The sequence below is a fragment of the Podarcis tiliguerta genome, assembly GCF_965153285.1.
Source record: "Podarcis tiliguerta genome assembly, chromosome: 4".
In the NCBI taxonomy this organism is placed as follows: domain Eukaryota; kingdom Metazoa; phylum Chordata; class Lepidosauria; order Squamata; family Lacertidae; genus Podarcis; species Podarcis tiliguerta.
The window spans coordinates 40428827-40445777 of NC_139537.1; the positions used below are offsets into that span (position 1 = coordinate 40428827).

The window sequence follows — 16951 nt, forward strand, 5'->3', positions numbered from 1 at the left end:
GTTACAGTTGAGCTGAACAGGCAAAAGTCTGAGGAGAATGGAAGTTTGGACAATTGTTAAATTATTATGATTCTGGGCACTAGAAAGTTTCTTTCTTTCAAACAGTGGAAGATGACCAACACATCCACTGAGGATTATATCAAACCTATCTGGGTTTTGGTGAATAGTGGATCCAGGATGGGTGAAACACACTACGCCCACTGAGGCAAATTCCCATCACCATTGTTACGGCCTCATCCCTCCTCCTTGACCTGCTATTTTTTTCTGAAGACACCCTAAGGCAGAACAGGGTTGGAGGTAATCACTGCCTGAGGCAAGTGCCTTATTTTGCCTCATTATAGAACCAGCTCTAATCGTGAGTGCAATAAAATGATTGCTATATTAGGTGTTCCCAGTAAATGAAGTGAATATGAGCTCCAAAATTGGGCAAATGAGTCCTTTCTATAGCACTGTAATGTTCAAATTTCTTTAAAGCCTTTATCTCATTCCTCTCCAGAACGTGATATTGATCGTTATTATTCCAAGTTCACAGAAAGCAAACTGAAAATTGCAATCAAATGATTTGATGTCCAAGCAGGGCTACTGAACTTAGGCTCCTTAGGTCAAATCCCAATGTACCACCCAGTAGACCACATCAGTTCTCTATTACATTGCTGTGCACAGCAGGTGAATTTCACGGGCTACAGAGTGAGTTTATACAAGGTCTGTACAACGATCCCAGACTCCCATCATTCACTTTCTTACTGAACATGCAGTTTTACATTTAAAAATAGACCATATTTGATGCCGGAAAAGCAGCAATGTTGCTGTTCACAGACAAAGCTGCCTTTCAGAGTCATGACGGAGAATAATCCCAACGTGAGCTCTTCTTTGTTTGATAAAACAGGGACATAAATGAAAATGCTGGTCTCTTCAGCAACTCTGCTCCATAGAGGGTAGGGAAGGGGGCTTGATGATGAAAGTTTTTGGTGCACACAGATTCTATCAGTTAAACCTGTTCAGATCCATGGTACCCAACAGGACAAGAGAAACCACTTTATATCATCTTAAGTATTCTAGATTTTAGGTGGTAAGGGCCACTTATGTAAGATGATCAATTGCTTTCCAATAATAAAATGATTTTATTTTCACTGGTAAAGTGATACTGAAAAAAGAACATTCATATTTCTCCACAAAACATTTTGCATTTTCACAGCAGTGTTGTATATTCATGAACATGGTAAGTCAGAAAACTTCTGTGCAATCTGTTTAGGTCACTCGGCCTTTGTATTAAGAGGTTTTTTTTTACAACTACAGAAGTGCAATTTTGAAAAGTGTTTTTAGAATCATTATTTAAATGTTTAAAAATTTAAAGACACAGATTTTATCTATTTTTTCAATGTTTCAGTGTTATTGATTAGTTTGTATTGATACAATTGTATTGAGGCCTAATAGCAGCTGGAAGTTTGTTTAATATCCTGGCTTGTTGTGAAGCTTGTAACCAGTTTCCCAGTTGGGATGTAATGGAAAGCTATGGTTAAGCTTGCTGGTTTAACTGGCTGGATTGTGTGCATGGGACAAAAGAGTTGCCAATATCTTAGTTTATAATTTATATTTGGGTTTATTTGGGGCAGAGCATTTGCCTACTTGCATATTAAAATCCCATGGTGCCATTCAGATGAACAGATTACAGCAACCTTCTCTTCCAACTGGATTTTCCCTTGGGAAATGCTCTAACTCTTGGGCTTTCAGCAGTGTTCCATGTGCATGCATTCTAGAATGTTTATGACAGAAACAAAGATTTCAAGAATTATTATCAAGACACCTCCAAAACCAGAATGCAATCTAGACTAGATATTAAAAGGGCCAGCAAATTTTTGTTGTGATTGATGACATCTATGCTATAAACAACTTCACAATGGTTGTGAGCCTATGTTTTCAAAAAACAACAACAAGGAAATGCACTTGGAAAAGTTTGACAGTGTAGTCAATCTTTAATTTCAAATCCCCATATTTAGTCCTGTTTCTCAAGTACTTTCCCCTTTTTCAGATACTGCTTTCTTCTTTTGTGTAAAGGCAAAGAGCAATTAACTTGAGCCAATTCTGTGAGGTTCCGACAGCCCACTCTGAAAACCCCATTCATCTTTACAACAACCTATTAAGACAGGGGTGGCGAACTAGATCCAGCCAGCAAGCCAGATCCTAGGTTCTCCCAAATCCAGGCTACCACTTTGACAGTTGGGTGATAAATTATTCCTCTGCGGTGTGGCAAGTCGCACTAGAAAAGAAAATCCAAGCTAAGTGAGCCTTGAAGCTACAGCCTATAAAATGACAGACAGTGGCTTTAGCCCTGCTTTCAACAGGCATCCTTCCTAAGGAACTCAGAAGCACAGCCAGTCCCAGTAGGTTTACTCTCACCACAGATCAGCAGTGACAACAAACCTCCTTTCCCAATACACAACCAGGAGTGCACTTTAAGGCTCCCAACTGCACATTAGCAGCTGCATCTCTACCTGCCCCACACCTGAAATTAGGTCTGCCGGCTGGAGGTTCCCCACCTGATTTAAGATAATGCATTTATCCAATTGCAAATACAGATGTGAAATTGAGGCTGAAAAGGGAGCATAGTGCAACTTAAATAATTGATTTAAGCAGATAATCAGGCTGTGAGACTTTTAAACAAACCACAAAGAGCTGACAGATTTACCCCTTTTCAAGTCTAATCTGTGCAGTGCACAGACTCCCTCACCCACCTCGACCTGTCACATATAAATACACCCACTTCTCAGGTATGCTAGCCAATGTGCACATAAAGCCCGGTACAAGAAGTTTGCACTTCACCCGGGTATTCGATTTCTGGTTTGCGAAGGCCGGCAGCCCCGCTGCCTGCACTCTGTATAAATCGGGCCTTTGTTCAAACCAGCCTTTACTTAATGATCACCCCGGGACACCTTGAATAAAATCTCCAAATAAATTGCACGACAGCACATTTTCTTTTCAGATAGGAGCAGGTGCATTAAAAAAAAACAGCAAGCAAGCGGCATAAAATGAGATTACACAGGAATCAAAAACAACCGGCAGATAGTTTTGCAGAGTCCCTTTGGTTAACCGGAACCCCAGTTGCTGGAGAAGCCCGCCGGGTGCCGTCCCTTAAGGCGCCTCCAGCGACCCGAGCACTCCCAGCTGAAAGGGCGCCGCTGTCGCCCTACGGGCGTAGCCAAAGGGGGTGGGACAGGGAGGGGCAGCTGCCCCACCCCTAAATCCATAAAAGTACGTAGCTAACTTAAGGTAATGCTCCCCGCCAACAAAAATCCTGCCGTCGCCCCTGCGTCGCTCTCCTCTCAGCCTTTGCACGCCTCGCCTCTTCCCCGCTCGCTTCTTCAGCTCCGTCCTCCTGATCCCCCAAAGGCTCGCATCTATGGGACTCGCGCAAGTTTAATACCGGAAATGCAGGTTATGTGAGCGGCTCTAATTTCCTATCTCTAAGGCCCCCTCTTAAGGTCCCAGCTATAAACATGTATAGATATAGATATACACACACATATATATATACATCCACTACACATCTATACATGATCTCTCTCTCTCTCTCATGTATAGATGTATAGTGGATGTCTCTATATATTTAGACCCTAGTTTGCCTTTCTTCTCCTGGGTTGCAAATGAGAGTTACCCATAGAAAACAACGGAATGCTCTCTATATATTAAAAAATAAATATATATTACAAAAAAACACTTTCTGTAATATTTGCTATTGGGCAGAAGCGTGTTCCGCTTTTCCGAAGGCGGCAGCAGCAGCAGCAGCAGCAGCAGCACAGGCAGTTCATGCTTTCCTCCAGCAGGTTAGATCTACAGTAATTTCGTTTTGTTTTATTTTAGGTGGTTGGGGAAGCCACATAAAGAAACCGGGAAGTTCCATCTCCAGAAAAGGCTATGAGCTATTCTTCTCATTTTCTATCTCTATGTCCTATGACTCCGTGGCCCCGCCTCCCCGATCGTGGCGCCCGGTAATGAGGCAGCGGAAAGGGGGCGGGGCCAAGCCGAGCCGCTCTGAGCTGACGCTCGCGAGCCCGACTGAGTAAGGGGAGAAGTGGCCGTTGGGACTTGGGGAGGGGGAGAGGTTGAGTGTGTGTGAGAGACGCATCTCTCCCCTTCGGGAGGGTTTTCTCTCCACTATGAGCTTCCTGATCGACTCCAGCATCATGGTCGTATCTCAGGTAACGAGGCCCCCGCTCTTTCCCTCTTTCTCCCCCCCCCTACGCAACCACAGCTATGTTACCCCCCCCCCCCGAGAAAGGAGTTGGAACTTCCTAGTCTCCTCATCCCACTTAAGCTAGGCGGAACGAGGCGATAGGAAGGTGGACGGGACCACTTCCGGCTGCAGGTGGAGGATGGACTGTACCATTTTTGAAAGTGGGCGGGGGGAGAGACCCACATTTTCCAGTGCTTCAGTATGCTAAAAGAGAGAGACAAACCCGGTGGCATAGAAGGAATTGGGCTGGGTTGCAACTTCTTGCTTGCAGAGCTCTCTCTTTCCAGGTTTTTTACCTGCAGGAACCTCCAGGAGCAAGGACATTTACCTGTACTCTGAAGTGGTGCACCTGTTCTGCCAGCTCATTGTGCAGCATCTGTAGACTAGGCCTCTGCCAGCTCTGCCAAAACAGAGTGGGAGGTGGGCTAGGGCCCTCCCACCTTATCATGTGGCAAGCTCTCTCTCTCTGTCTCTCCCTCCCTGCCAACTTGCAATCTTTCAACTTGTTTCCCATGTTTCTTAAAGGGGATGCTGCACTTCAGAAGTGACTTATGGGGTCCATTTTAATCCACGGTTCTTCAGATTGCTTGTGGGGTTCTTGGCATACTTGGTTTGTGGGATTATTATTAATTAAACTGCCTACTTGCTTGTTACACCAAAGGCGTCTAAGGGAGTTGCAACTTAAAAACATAAGAAAAAGTAAAAGCACATTGTAACCTACCCATTTACACAAAAACACATGTGGGTCATGAGCACAGGAAATTCCTTTGTAAGGATGACCATGTTTATATTTCATATCTTGGGTGTCCTAGTGTGTTAGGGTGGATTACAGTACTTTAAAATAAACATTTACAAATAGTTCAAAACTCAAGTACTTATGGCCAGACTTTTGTTAGTTTTTTGAAGGATGTTGAAACATAGACGTTTATAATCAGCATTTTCTTAAGTTGTATGCTGGACTTTTAAACTGCTGCTATGCTGTAGTTGGATAATATATGTATTTTAAAAACTGTTTTATGGTGGTGTTATGCAAGCCACTTTGGAAGAGGTTTGTCTTGAAAGGTGGCATAAACAAATACAATAGGATTGCATTGTCAGTGTTCTAATGACACATACTTCCAGAAGTTCAAAACCTTGGATAAAAAGTATATTGACTCCCACTCTCTTCTGTTTTTAATGTGCCAGAACAAATAGATGAAGTATTGCTGCTATCTTCTCATGTGGCATGGCTTCAGTGTTTGAAACTCCCATTGTTCAAGGTGCATTTTGCAACAGGGAATTTCATTAGCACGAGCAGTTTCTTATCTCTGTGTGCAGTACTGTGGCTGAGATTTCAGATTAAAACTGTAGAGTGGAAGGAAAGGAGAATGCTTTTCTGGTTCCCCATGCCCAGCTACTCTCTGAAGAAGAGACCCTCTTAAGAATATTATGGGGGTGGGCAGGGGAAGGACACTAGACCATGTGAAAAATGAACATAATATTTTATCTGCAGTTTATTTTCAGCTTTGTATTCTTGTTATAAAAAAGCGCACCCAGACATTCTGTTGTTGCACCCATAACCTAGGTTTAAGGTGCTATTTAGCTACTAGTTTTCATAATCTCAGTTTCTAACACTGCATGGCTTCATATTTTAGAAACCTCTTTTTTTTTGTCAATACTGTTTATTTGTTCTAGGAAGAAACAAATCCCAATCTAGTTACACCACAGTTTAAAAACAACTTTTATTTTAGTGTATCAAGTATCTTACTTTGAAAGCAGAAATATACTTGCATGTACTAAGAATTTTTAAGATTTCAGAATTTTGAAACCATTAACTGCCCTTCTGTCCCTCTGCAGGTGCTATTCTTTGGATTTGGATGGCTGTTCTTCATGCGTCGGCTCTTCAAAGATTATGAGGTGGGGACAATCAACTGTAACTTTATTGTGACCTGAAAGTGAAGCTGCCAATATAGGAAGAAATACAGTTGAGTTCAAATAATTTAGGAAACAATCCTGAAGTAGATGTCAGGGGATCTTCAGGATCCTAAGCATCCTTGTTCTCCTGAAATGTCCCCAAACTGGTTGCAAAATTCTGCCAGCCCTGGATTTATTCTCTCCTATAGTGGTCACTGAGGGAAACCTTACAGAAACTGACCATGACAGGAAGAATAAGAAAAAGTCTGTCCCTCCACCTTCTGCCCTGGCTGGCAGTTTCTCTGCTGGGAATCTCACTCCTTCAGATTGTTATACCATCTTATACCTGCTTACCTGAGAAGAAGCCCTCTTGAACTCAGGAGCTTACTTAGGAAGCCACCTTATACCAAGTTGGAGCAGTCGCCCATCCAGCTCGGTATTGTCTTCACTGACTTGCAGCAGCTCTCCAAGATTTCAGTCAGGGAGTTGTTCCCAGCCCTACTTGGAGAGGCTGGGGATTGAAAGTAGATGTTCCATATTCAAAGCAGATGATCTACACTGAGCTATGGTCCATGCTTACTTCTGAGTAGGTTTGCATATTGGCTAGCTCCCTAGGGGAACCTTTGGCCATCCAGATGTTAACAAATGACAACTCCCATCAGCCTCAGCAGGCATGGACAGTGGCTAGGGATGATGGGAGTTGTAGTTCAGCAAGAACTGGAGGGCCAAAGGCTCTGCACACCTGCTCTACTAAGCACATTCACTTGAGTGCAAACATCATTGAGACATGGTTGTGAGTAGTTATGCATCGGAATGGACTTTAGGACTCCTTACTGTTATGTTTGTTTGATCAGTTGGATCAAAACACAGTTTAGAGTTAATTTGCTTACAATTTTATAAAGATTTTCTGCATTTAATCGGATGTCAGAGAAAATAGTTACAGGAGGCAAAATAATTATCTGTTAATCTATCAATAAAGGCTTATTTGAGAACTTGGGTATAGGTCCCATTATATGTTTACATCTTAAAGCACCGACATATTCTTTCCACTCAGAAATGAATGTCAAATACTTTGCTTGTGGAAGTGACTTGTTTCTGCTCTACTGGTTTTATTTCAGGTGCGGCAGTATGTTGTACAGGTTGTCTTCTCTGTCACCTTTGCGTTTTCCTGCACCATGTTTGAACTTATCATTTTTGAGATACTAGGGGTCCTAAACAGCAGGTAAGCATAGCAGCTAACATTAGAATATTTCAGACAGGACTGTCACCTTAATGCCTTTGATGGGCTCATTTATTTGTTTCGTTCTGGTCCTGTCAAGCTATAAATGATTAAGAATGATTTTAAAATTTCCTCTGTGGTGGTGATCTGGTAGTGAACAGCCCTTCTTTTATTTTCCAGCTCTAGGTATTTTCACTGGAAGTTGAACCTCTGTGTGATTTTGCTTGTCCTTGTATTCATGGTTCCCTTTTACATCGGCTACTTTGTTGTGAGCAACATCCGATTGTGTAAGTTTGCATGTACCTCAAAACACTATAGTGGCCCAAGGTTGCCAGCCAAAGTAACACTTGTCATTCCAAATAGATAACGACCTTAATAATTTTTGACTTTCTTTGTTATTTTAGTGCACAGACACAGACTGCTTTTTGCCTGTGTTGTCTGGCTAACATTCATGTATTTCTTCTGGAAACTGGGGGATCCATTTCCTATCCTCAGTCCAAAACATGGTGAGTTTCATACAACATTTCATTTCATTGTTTGCTGCTTATGAGCTCCCTGAAATGATTCACTGTCCGTAGCATACAGTATCTGTACATAGCATACCTAGCATACCTGTCTATTTATGCTTGATCTGTGCTGACAAAAGGGACCCTCATGTTTAATGGTATTCTGGGGGAAAGTCAGGATCTCTGAATTAATGAATGGTTTTTGTTGACACTTGATAGATCAGATACTCATACCACACAATCTAGTGCATATTTACTCATAGGTTTCTTTCTTAGACTGCAGTTCTAACTATGTTTACTCAAAAGTAAGACCTGTTGAATTCAGTGGGGCTTACTTCCAGGTAAGTGGGGTTAGGACTGCAGCCTTGGATGCTTTCTTATGTCACCTGGATCTTTATTAGCCCTCTAAAGTTGCAGCAGACACCTGCAATCACATGCTCGTTTTGTAAAAATAGTAAGTCCCGAGGAAATCCTGACCTATAAAATTTATTATTTCTAGAAAGAATTTTTCAGCACATGGTGTGTCCTTCAGAAATTGAGTATTCCTTTGCTTATAGCAAGAGGTGTATGAGATGGCACAACATTTTTTCTAGTATCCTTACAGAAGAGTACTCACATCTCTTTGAAATTATGCCAGTAGATGCTAAATAACTGAAGTTATACTAGGAATTTTAGAACAAAATGATTTGTGCAAATGTAACTGTAGTGCTTTTCTGCTTTTCTGTATTCACGAGAACATAGTGACAGAATTAACTTAATATTTTCTTTTCTGTTAGGAATTCTATCCATAGAACAACTCATCAGTCGAGTGGGAGTGATTGGGGTGACCCTCATGGCTCTACTTTCGGGGTTTGGTGCAGTCAATTGCCCATACACGTATATGTCTTATTTTCTCAGGTAAATGGTGTTTCCTGATTTTTGTTTCCTTCAGCACCAAGTTTTCAGAAATGCCTCCTCAGAGTTGGTAGTTTCACCCCCACCCCCTCTGTAGGATGCTGATTCTAGCATTATATGTGCAGTCTTATTATTGGCCCTATCTAGAATATGAGTATTTGTTCCTCACTATGCTCCACTGGAACTGGGTTAAGAGGGGTGGGTCAGAATTGGGGAAGCTTTGGGCTGGCCATTACTGTTAGAACCATATCAATAGGTTTGTATGGGTGTCTGTTACAGGAACGTGACAGATGCAGACATTCTAGCTCTGGAGCGCCGTCTCCTCCAAACCATGGACATGATCATCAGCAAGAAGAAAAGGTGAGACCAACTACAGCAGGAAATCCTTTTACTTCTTTTGAAGTAACTTCATTACACAAACTTGCCAGTTCATGGATAATTTCTATCGTTTAGAGGATCAGAGAATAAACGAGCTAAAGTAGTTAAAGAACTGATGAACCAGATGGAATGAGTTTGTTTGAAATATTCTTATACTAGCTCTTTATTATTATTATTTTTTTTAAAAAAAAACATAAGGCGGTTAACAAAAATACAACTTATTAAAATTGTGATAAAGCAAAAATATAAGAGCTCTACAAAAATAAAAACCAATATAAAACAACCCATAGCAGATATTACAAGGTCACAGGAGGTAGATATTGAAGGCCTGCAAAGGCCTGGGAGAAAAAGTCAGTTTTAAGCAATCGCAGAATGAACATAATTGGTCGCTGCTTGCCTTTTACAAGAGAGGTGATGATTCCACAAGTGGGTTCCTCTCCTGACAAAGGGCCTCCGTTTTGGCTAATTTGGTCCCCAAACCATGTTGAAGTGACTCGTATCAGTTTCTTCCAAGAGTGCCTTGAGCTGAGCTGCCACCACCCTTGTGTTGTGCCATTAGATGCCACAGGAAGGGGAGTCAGTTGAAGTGGCCTCTATGTTGTGCCTGTTTCATATGCTCCATGAGGCATCCAAATTTTGATTTTCATGGGTAGAACTGCCAACTACATAAATAATACTGATCATGTTTTCAGTAAAGAAGTTTCTATGTTTTATTATGATGAATTGTTTCAGGATGACATGAGCTGCCTTGAAAGGGTTAGCACTGATAGATAGCATATAAATGATGACATAAATAAAGTAAACTTTGTGAACTAATGCCATTACTTTAATGGCTGAAGTCCGCAGAAAAGCTTTGCATTATCTTTATTACCTAGGAGCAAAATAAAATAAATACTTTTATCAGTACCTAATTGTGGAGGCCTCCTGACCCTTACCTAATGACATGGAAGTCAGCTACTGATATTGCTTAGAAAATGCATGATTACCACTTTCCAGAATTGTGTTAATGTACACTTTTTCAAAGGTTCGTCTGTTAGTTGACAGCAATGTTTTGAATTCCAGATTTTGAAAAATCTAAACTTTGAAATGTGAATTGTTTTTGGTTCTAGTTTGTATCTCTCTTTTTTAGCACTTGACTTTTCCTCCCAATCAGGATAGCGATGGTTCACAGAAACATGTTCCAGAGAGGGGAAGTTAACAACAAGCCCACTGGTTTCTGGGGGATGATAAAAAGTGTGGCATCATCTTCACCAGGCAGCGAAAGTATCCTTTATTTCCTTAGTTCTACTTTGGGGAATGGGAAAAGAGGAAACCATAATGGAGCTGAGTTAAGATAAAAGGAAAAGGGGGAAATGTAAGGATCCCATTTACTATTGTGCAGATTACAGACTATGCAGAATCCCTTACCTTCCACTCCTTGTATTAGCATACCTCAGACTGAACAACTCTTAACTCAAGCCTGCAAGTGCTAAGCACCAGGGCCTGATCTAGTGGGGGCACTTATGCTCATGCCCACTTCTACATAAGTGAGAAATTATTATAGATGCTGCCTGATGGGAAATATGGAACTGGGCATGGATTTAGTTATGTAGCCTCGATATATCAGTACCATGCATTGTTAATACCATACAGCAACAGGATTTACAGTACCATACAGCAACATGATTTTCAGGGGACTGATAAGCTGCTGTAGAAGCATGTAGTTCTGGCATTAGTATTGCTATATGTATATTTTGGGGACGCAGGTGGTGCTGTGGGTAAAAGCCTCAGCGCCTAGGGCTTGCCAATCGAAAGGTCGGCGGTTCGAATCCCCGTGGCGGGGTGCGCTCCTGTTGTTCGGTCCCAGCGCCTGCCAACCTAGCAGTTCGAAAGCACCCCCGGGTGCAAGTAGATAAATAGGGACCGCTTACTGGCGGGAAGGTAAACGGCGTTTCCGTGTGTTGCACTGGCTCGCCAGATGCAGCTTTGTCACGCTGGCCACGTGACCCGGAAGTGTCTCCGGACAGCGCTGGCCCTCGGCCTCTTGAGTGAGATGGGCGCACAACCCTAGAGTCTGTCAAGACTGGCCCGTACGGGCAGGGGTACCTTTACCTTTATGTATATTTTAGTATACAACGTGCATCACCAGTTGTAATCCTGCAGGTGGCAGCAGTGTGCAGTTTCTGATTTGTAGCCCAGGAGTTAGAAAGTAAAGGACCTGTTATTTCAGAAAATGTCAAGGCTTTTTTTTTTCATGCGATGGCTCAGGAATGAAAAGGAACATTGAAATACGTATTGTTTTTGGATGGTATTATACATGATTTTGTCCTTGACAACTATCATTTACCAGATCTGGCAGTTATCCAGCAGGAGGTAGATGCTTTGGAGGAGCTGAGTCAGCAGCTTTTCTTGGAAACTGCTGACCTGCATGCTACCAAGGTGCAGGCAAAGGGGGACTGTTCTCATGCTTGATGGGTGGGTGAAAGGGAAAAAAGACTTTAGACATCTACCAGCAAGCGAACACGATACAGGAGATGTAGCTTTATGATACTCTGATAAGTAGCCATTAGCCTTCTCTGGGATCATGTCCACTAGAGTAAATCACAATTTTATGTTGCATTTGGTTATCCCAGTCTAGATATATTTTTGTTCATATTATTGCTATTTGCACTTCTTGATCACTTTTAAAAATTCTAACTCAAAGTTTGACTTTTAAAAAGCAACATAAAACTAAAGCAGAGTAAAAGCCCAAAATACATTCATAACACACCCCACCTACTTTAGTAGATGGTTCTGCAGATAATTCAAGGCTCATGGCTTAGTGGAAGAGACAAAGTTTTGCCGGGTGCCTAAAAGTAGATAGTGATCAGTGCGGGTTTGCTTCCCTTTATTAATCAAGGCTTCAACAAGTGGTCAATATGTGTGCCTTATTGAAAGGGAGAGCATGCATATTGTTGTTAAGGGCATTCCTGGAAGCTTGGAGACTTGGGCTTATTTTGTTGTGTCATTTGAATTTATACACTCCAGGGCCTACGCAAACGTGGCTCTGGCAGCACGTCACAGATTCTTCATCTGTAAAGGGGCCTGCTTGCTTTTTCTGTCACATGGTCTGTATGAGATGGAAATCGTTTTATTTCATGTTAAGAAACCCATGAGATATGATGTGCTGGTTTTAGAATGCATCTGGATGCCTCCTGAACCTGAACATTTTCTTCTTTGCAGGAGAGGATAGAATACTCTAAAACATTCCAAGGGAAATACTTTAATTTTCTGGGCTACTTTTTCTCAATCTACTGTGTCTGGAAAATTTTTATGGTATGTATCTGTGCCATTGGAATGGCAGTTTATATTTTGCAAAGGCTGTGCTTGGAAGGAGAGATTTCTGCATCTTGTAATCTTAATATGTAAATATTATTCAGCAGCTAGAGTTCAGGCAGTTTTTAAAATTGACCTCTCGTTGAATTTCAGTAAGACTGATTTTAATGCGAGAGTGTGATGTCCATCTTATAACACTTATAACTATATAGAATCACTGGGCAGTATTGCCTCTCTCTCTCTCTGTGTGTGTGTGTGTGTGTGTGCATGTGCATGCACATCCATGCTTTGTAGCCTGTTTACCATGCTGGGCAATTTCCCGTGAAAGCAGTGGTGTACGTGTGATGTTTTTTAGTGAAGGTAGCTTAAGTAATATGATGCTTCTTTCTCTCTCATCAACAGGCAACAATCAATATTGTATTTGACAGAGTTGGAAAGACAGACCCAGTCACACGAGGAATTGAGATAACTGTGAACTATTTGGGGATCCAGTTTGATGTGAGGACTGTTTTAAAATCCACCTTCTTTCTTCAGTGTTCCTTTATTATTTTATTCTACTCTGTTCTGAGCTGGATATTAATTCAATGTGCTAATCTGTAGGTATTGAAGTGAAAACTTTAGAAAACTTTAGAAAATTCATATATATCATTGGGTTTTCAATAGAACTATGCATCTTTAAAATTTAAGTTCCAGTCTTCTGTTTGCCCAGAAGATGGCAGTACTCCTATCTTAGGTGCTAGAGAATGCATTGGCTTAGATTAAACACCTATACACCTTTAGTCACTCTAAAAAGAAGTTTAAATCCAGTGTCGTGTACACCAACCTCGTAAGACCTCTTGGTTTATCTGCTATAGGTTTATATGAAAATATTCTTGCTTGAACTTCTCCAGAGGACACTGAATGCATAAACAGTATCTGAAAATAAGCAGCCTACTAAATCCAGATTCTGTAGATATGAGCATCTCTGTGAGCTTAACTGGTTCCTTTCTGTGTTTTTGCAGGTAAAATTCTGGTCTCAGCATATTTCCTTTATCCTTGTTGGAATAATTATTGTCACCTCTATCAGGGGTTTATTGATTACACTCACAAAGGTAGGTCTGTACATATTCTTATTATATTGAATGAGTATAAGCAGAAAAGTGAGAGTTCATCAGAACTTAGCTCTTAAGAATTTTGGGGCAGAACCACACAACACTCACAACACATGCAAACACTAAAAGCAGCACCACAAGGTTGGGTCCCCTCCTTCCCCTTACAGCGGTTCTCAGCCTGTGGTCCCCAGATGTTGTTGGACTACAACTCCCATCATCCCTGAGCTCTGGCCTTGCTAGCTAGGGGTGATGGGAGTTGTGGTTCAACTTCTGGGAACCCACAGGTTGAGAAAGGCTACGTAGCATGTAGTTCCACCAACCTCATGATTTGTGTTGTCATGCTGAGCAACTCTCCCACCCTGAGCCACATTCTTCGCTGGTGAGGGCAAGAGAATGCTCCCAGTGTGTCTTTAACATGGGTATATAAGTGACTGTTGGAATTGGAACTGTTTCTCTTGGATAGCTAATGAGTTGTACGGACCATTTTGATGGTTAGAAAGCCATGACATTATGCAACAGAATAGCCATTTCTACTGTCCCTTGAAACTTAATTAGAATGTTGTACTTAGAACAACATATTGGATTATATATCTATATATAGATGGTTTTCTGTGTTTTGTCTTCCAGTTTTTCTATGCTATCTCAAGCAGCAAGTCTTCTAACGTCATTGTTCTGTTATTGGCACAAATAATGGTGAGTGTTTTGGCTCCAAATGGTGAAAAGCTACTTCTTGCCCACTCTTAGGTATGTAAGCAGCTGAGATGGGGATGCCTGATGTTCCCTTTCTTTCTTCTGCAGGGGATGTATTTTGTGTCTTCAGTGCTTCTGATTCGAATGAGTATGCCTCCAGAGTATCGCACCATCATTACGGAAGTTCTAGGAGAATTACAGTTTAACTTCTACCACCGCTGGTTTGATGTTATATTTCTGGTCAGTGCTCTCTCCAGCATCCTCTTCCTCTACCTGGCGCATAAGCAGGCTCCTGAAAAGCACATGGCACTCTGAATCCATCTTGGTTCTTCACTGTGTGATGGACGAAAGCAAAGTATTTGGCATATTGCCATCTTTTTTTTGCGATGGATTATCAGTTCTTTGACAAGAACCAAATATGTCAGCGTAGGCAAAAGGAGAGGCAAGAAATAGCCCCAAGAAACAACCCTTGTGCTATAAGCATGTCCTTGAGTGGAAATAAATCACAAGGATTGAAAGGGCAGCTCTCTCTAAAGCAGCATGGGAAGAAACAATTCTGTGATGTTTAGTAAGTGTGATTGGCAAGATGTCTGCTTAAATGTCTTAATCTGGAAGTAGTGATTCTGGAACTGAACATCTAAATAAACCAGCTTTTATAACAATTCACAATATTGTTGTGATAACCCTACAGACTTTGGAAACGAGTTACTTCTCCGAAGATGGAATGAAGAGTGGTGAATTAACAAGGGTCTGGATATTTCAAAAGCAGCTCTGGGCAGCTTGTGACCAATCAAACTGAATGTTGCATGCCAGGGTTTTGTTCCTACCCTGTCTAGCACTGGCATGTCACTGTATCAATAGTGGGCTGTGTAGCCCTCGTCAAAGAAGGTATATCTCAGCCCCTTTGCTGTTTCATTGGATCTTAGTTCAGTCCTTATCCATTTCCATTCCATATTGTAAGGAGAAATGATGCAGAAATTTGATAGCAAATATTCCTATGTATATTACATATATGATGTTGGTTTTCCTCCTTGTGGATCCCACTGTAACCTAACATATTGCTGATGAAACCTACCTCTTGATTCCAGAATTAGGTGTATCAGAGAAACCCTCCATATGGCTAGGAAGTGGATACTCAGGGCAATGATAAGGCAGCTCAGTGAGACATGGATTAAAAATGGTCATGTTGTAGTTAGGTAGATTCAAAAGCTCTCTTCTAATATGCATGAACAGACTGAAGAAGGGGCAGAGGAAATGCCTGAAAGAAGCAATTAATAAAGGCCTGCAGCTCCACCCTGTCACCCCCCCCCCCCAGCAAGAATGATCTATGAACATTTCTCTGCCACCCCTTCTGATGGTGAAACAGTTGCCAGGCTTAGTACTGATTGATTTGACTATTGGGACAGCAGCTTCTGTTTATGGAAGAGAACAGGGAACCGTCCACCAAGCAGACTGTGATTGGAAACTGAGCAGCAGCTTCTCCTGCCTCCTCCGTACAGCACATGGCAGAGAGGGCCGTGGGCCGAAGAGAAAGGTGAAAAACCACCTGATGCAGCAAGGGGGCAGAATGCATGGATGAAGGTTTGGAATTGTAGAAGATCTGGGTGAGGGTTGCTAGAGGAAATCAAGGGATCTACTATATGTGGATAGCAAGTATGATAAAAAATGAAATAAAAACCTTAGCCATGTATCTTCATGTGTATACATTTTGTAGTCTAAAGTTGGTTCACCTTTTCGTTAAGGCACCTTGTTTGACCTCATCAGAATGAGACAAAAGTTGGGCGAGAGTTGCAGGAACAGAATCTTTCACATTCTGTATATCAGATACACTGCAGACACAGATCAGACTACCGTGAAACAATTTATTTTAAAACTTAAAATGGAATTAATACTGTGAAAGCAACCAATGTAGATATGCCAGTGCATAACTGATACTTCAGTGTTTTCAAAGTGTTCAAATGTTGGGCAACAAAGCCTAAAATTAGTTTGTACTAAAATGACTACACATTAATATTTGCTTTGGTTAATGGTTCAAATTATACGAGCAATAAATGTTAATAAGAATGATTATTGATTTAATTGGGATATAGTAAGTGTACATATGCATGGTAGGTATTCACTCACCATTTTCCGTTAGGAAGCTTTGGCTGCAATCAACACAGTAACATTTTTAATGCTTGCAGTCCTGGTCCTCATGGAAAAAGCCTGAAGCTTAACAAAAATGAGGTAGGAATCCAGTAGGATGCCTTCTTCACCTGAAAGCCATGTTATCTAGCAGCCCAATCCTATACATGTTTGTTTGTTCAATGGGCCTTTGTTTCCAGTAAGCATGCACAAGAAAGTAGCCAACATTTTCTAAGCAGTAATATTTGTAACACTGCTTCAGAATACTATTCCCTTTTGGGCACTACCATGGGAAGGTACTTGACCCCTGGCATTACAATTTGGTATCATCATCTTCAGAAGCAACTGAGAGTGAAGAGGAGGATGAGTTAGCCTAGAGAGAAAAAAAACAGTAAACAAGTAAGAAACGCTCCCAGCAGCAGTCTGATCTAGTCTAGAATATTGGCCCAGTTTGCATGAACAAGCAAATGTGCAAATTTCTGGCCTTGAGACAAACCAAGAGCAGGAAACCCAGAAAAAATGGGTTCAGATGTAACACTCAGCCAAACCATAGCTTAGCTCTAAGGAGCATAGCAGCAGCAGGGCTGGGGGAAAAGTGCTGAGGGCACAACCCCCCCCCCCCGGAACTAGC

The 16951-nt window shown here is 41.5% G+C and overlaps 2 protein-coding genes across 4 annotated transcripts in view; one reads left to right on the forward strand and one right to left on the reverse strand.

Moving 5' to 3' along the window:
- Positions 1-16951, reverse strand: part of PDZK1 (PDZ domain containing 1) — a 191053-nt gene that overhangs the window by 161278 nt on the left and 12824 nt on the right. For 2 of the 3 annotated variants that reach the window (XM_083439257.1, XM_083439256.1), the window contains exon 10: positions 16045-16693. In XM_083439257.1, the coding sequence (XP_083295383.1) occupies positions 16634-16693 (60 nt within the window). In that variant the 3' untranslated portion in view covers positions 16045-16633. Of the gene's footprint in view, positions 1-16044; positions 16694-16951 lie in introns of those variants that run through there. The other variant, XR_014510824.1, reaches the window with a different exon arrangement.
- Positions 3984-15886, forward strand: GPR89B (G protein-coupled receptor 89B). The gene is made up of 14 exons (XM_083439258.1): positions 3984-4196; positions 6068-6127; positions 7243-7346; positions 7524-7630; positions 7748-7849; positions 8626-8746; positions 9023-9103; positions 10275-10384; positions 11451-11539; positions 12323-12415; positions 12818-12913; positions 13417-13506; positions 14134-14199; positions 14305-15886. Exons 1-14 carry the CDS (start codon positions 4155-4157, stop codon positions 14509-14511), a joined length of 1368 nt encoding a protein of 455 aa, XP_083295384.1. The 5' UTR covers positions 3984-4154; the 3' UTR covers positions 14512-15886.

Excerpts from the sequence above, each read along its gene's own strand:
- GPR89B (XM_083439258.1), top strand. The coding sequence starts at position 4,155 with ATGAGCTTCCTGATCGACTCCAGCATCATGGTCGTATCTCAG. Across the intron at positions 10,385-11,450 it reads ATCTTCACCAGGCAGCGAAA|ATCTGGCAGTTATCCAGCAG; the intron begins GTATCCTTTATT and ends ATCATTTACCAG. Across the intron at positions 11,540-12,322 it reads CTGACCTGCATGCTACCAAG|GAGAGGATAGAATACTCTAA; the intron begins GTGCAGGCAAAG and ends TCTTCTTTGCAG.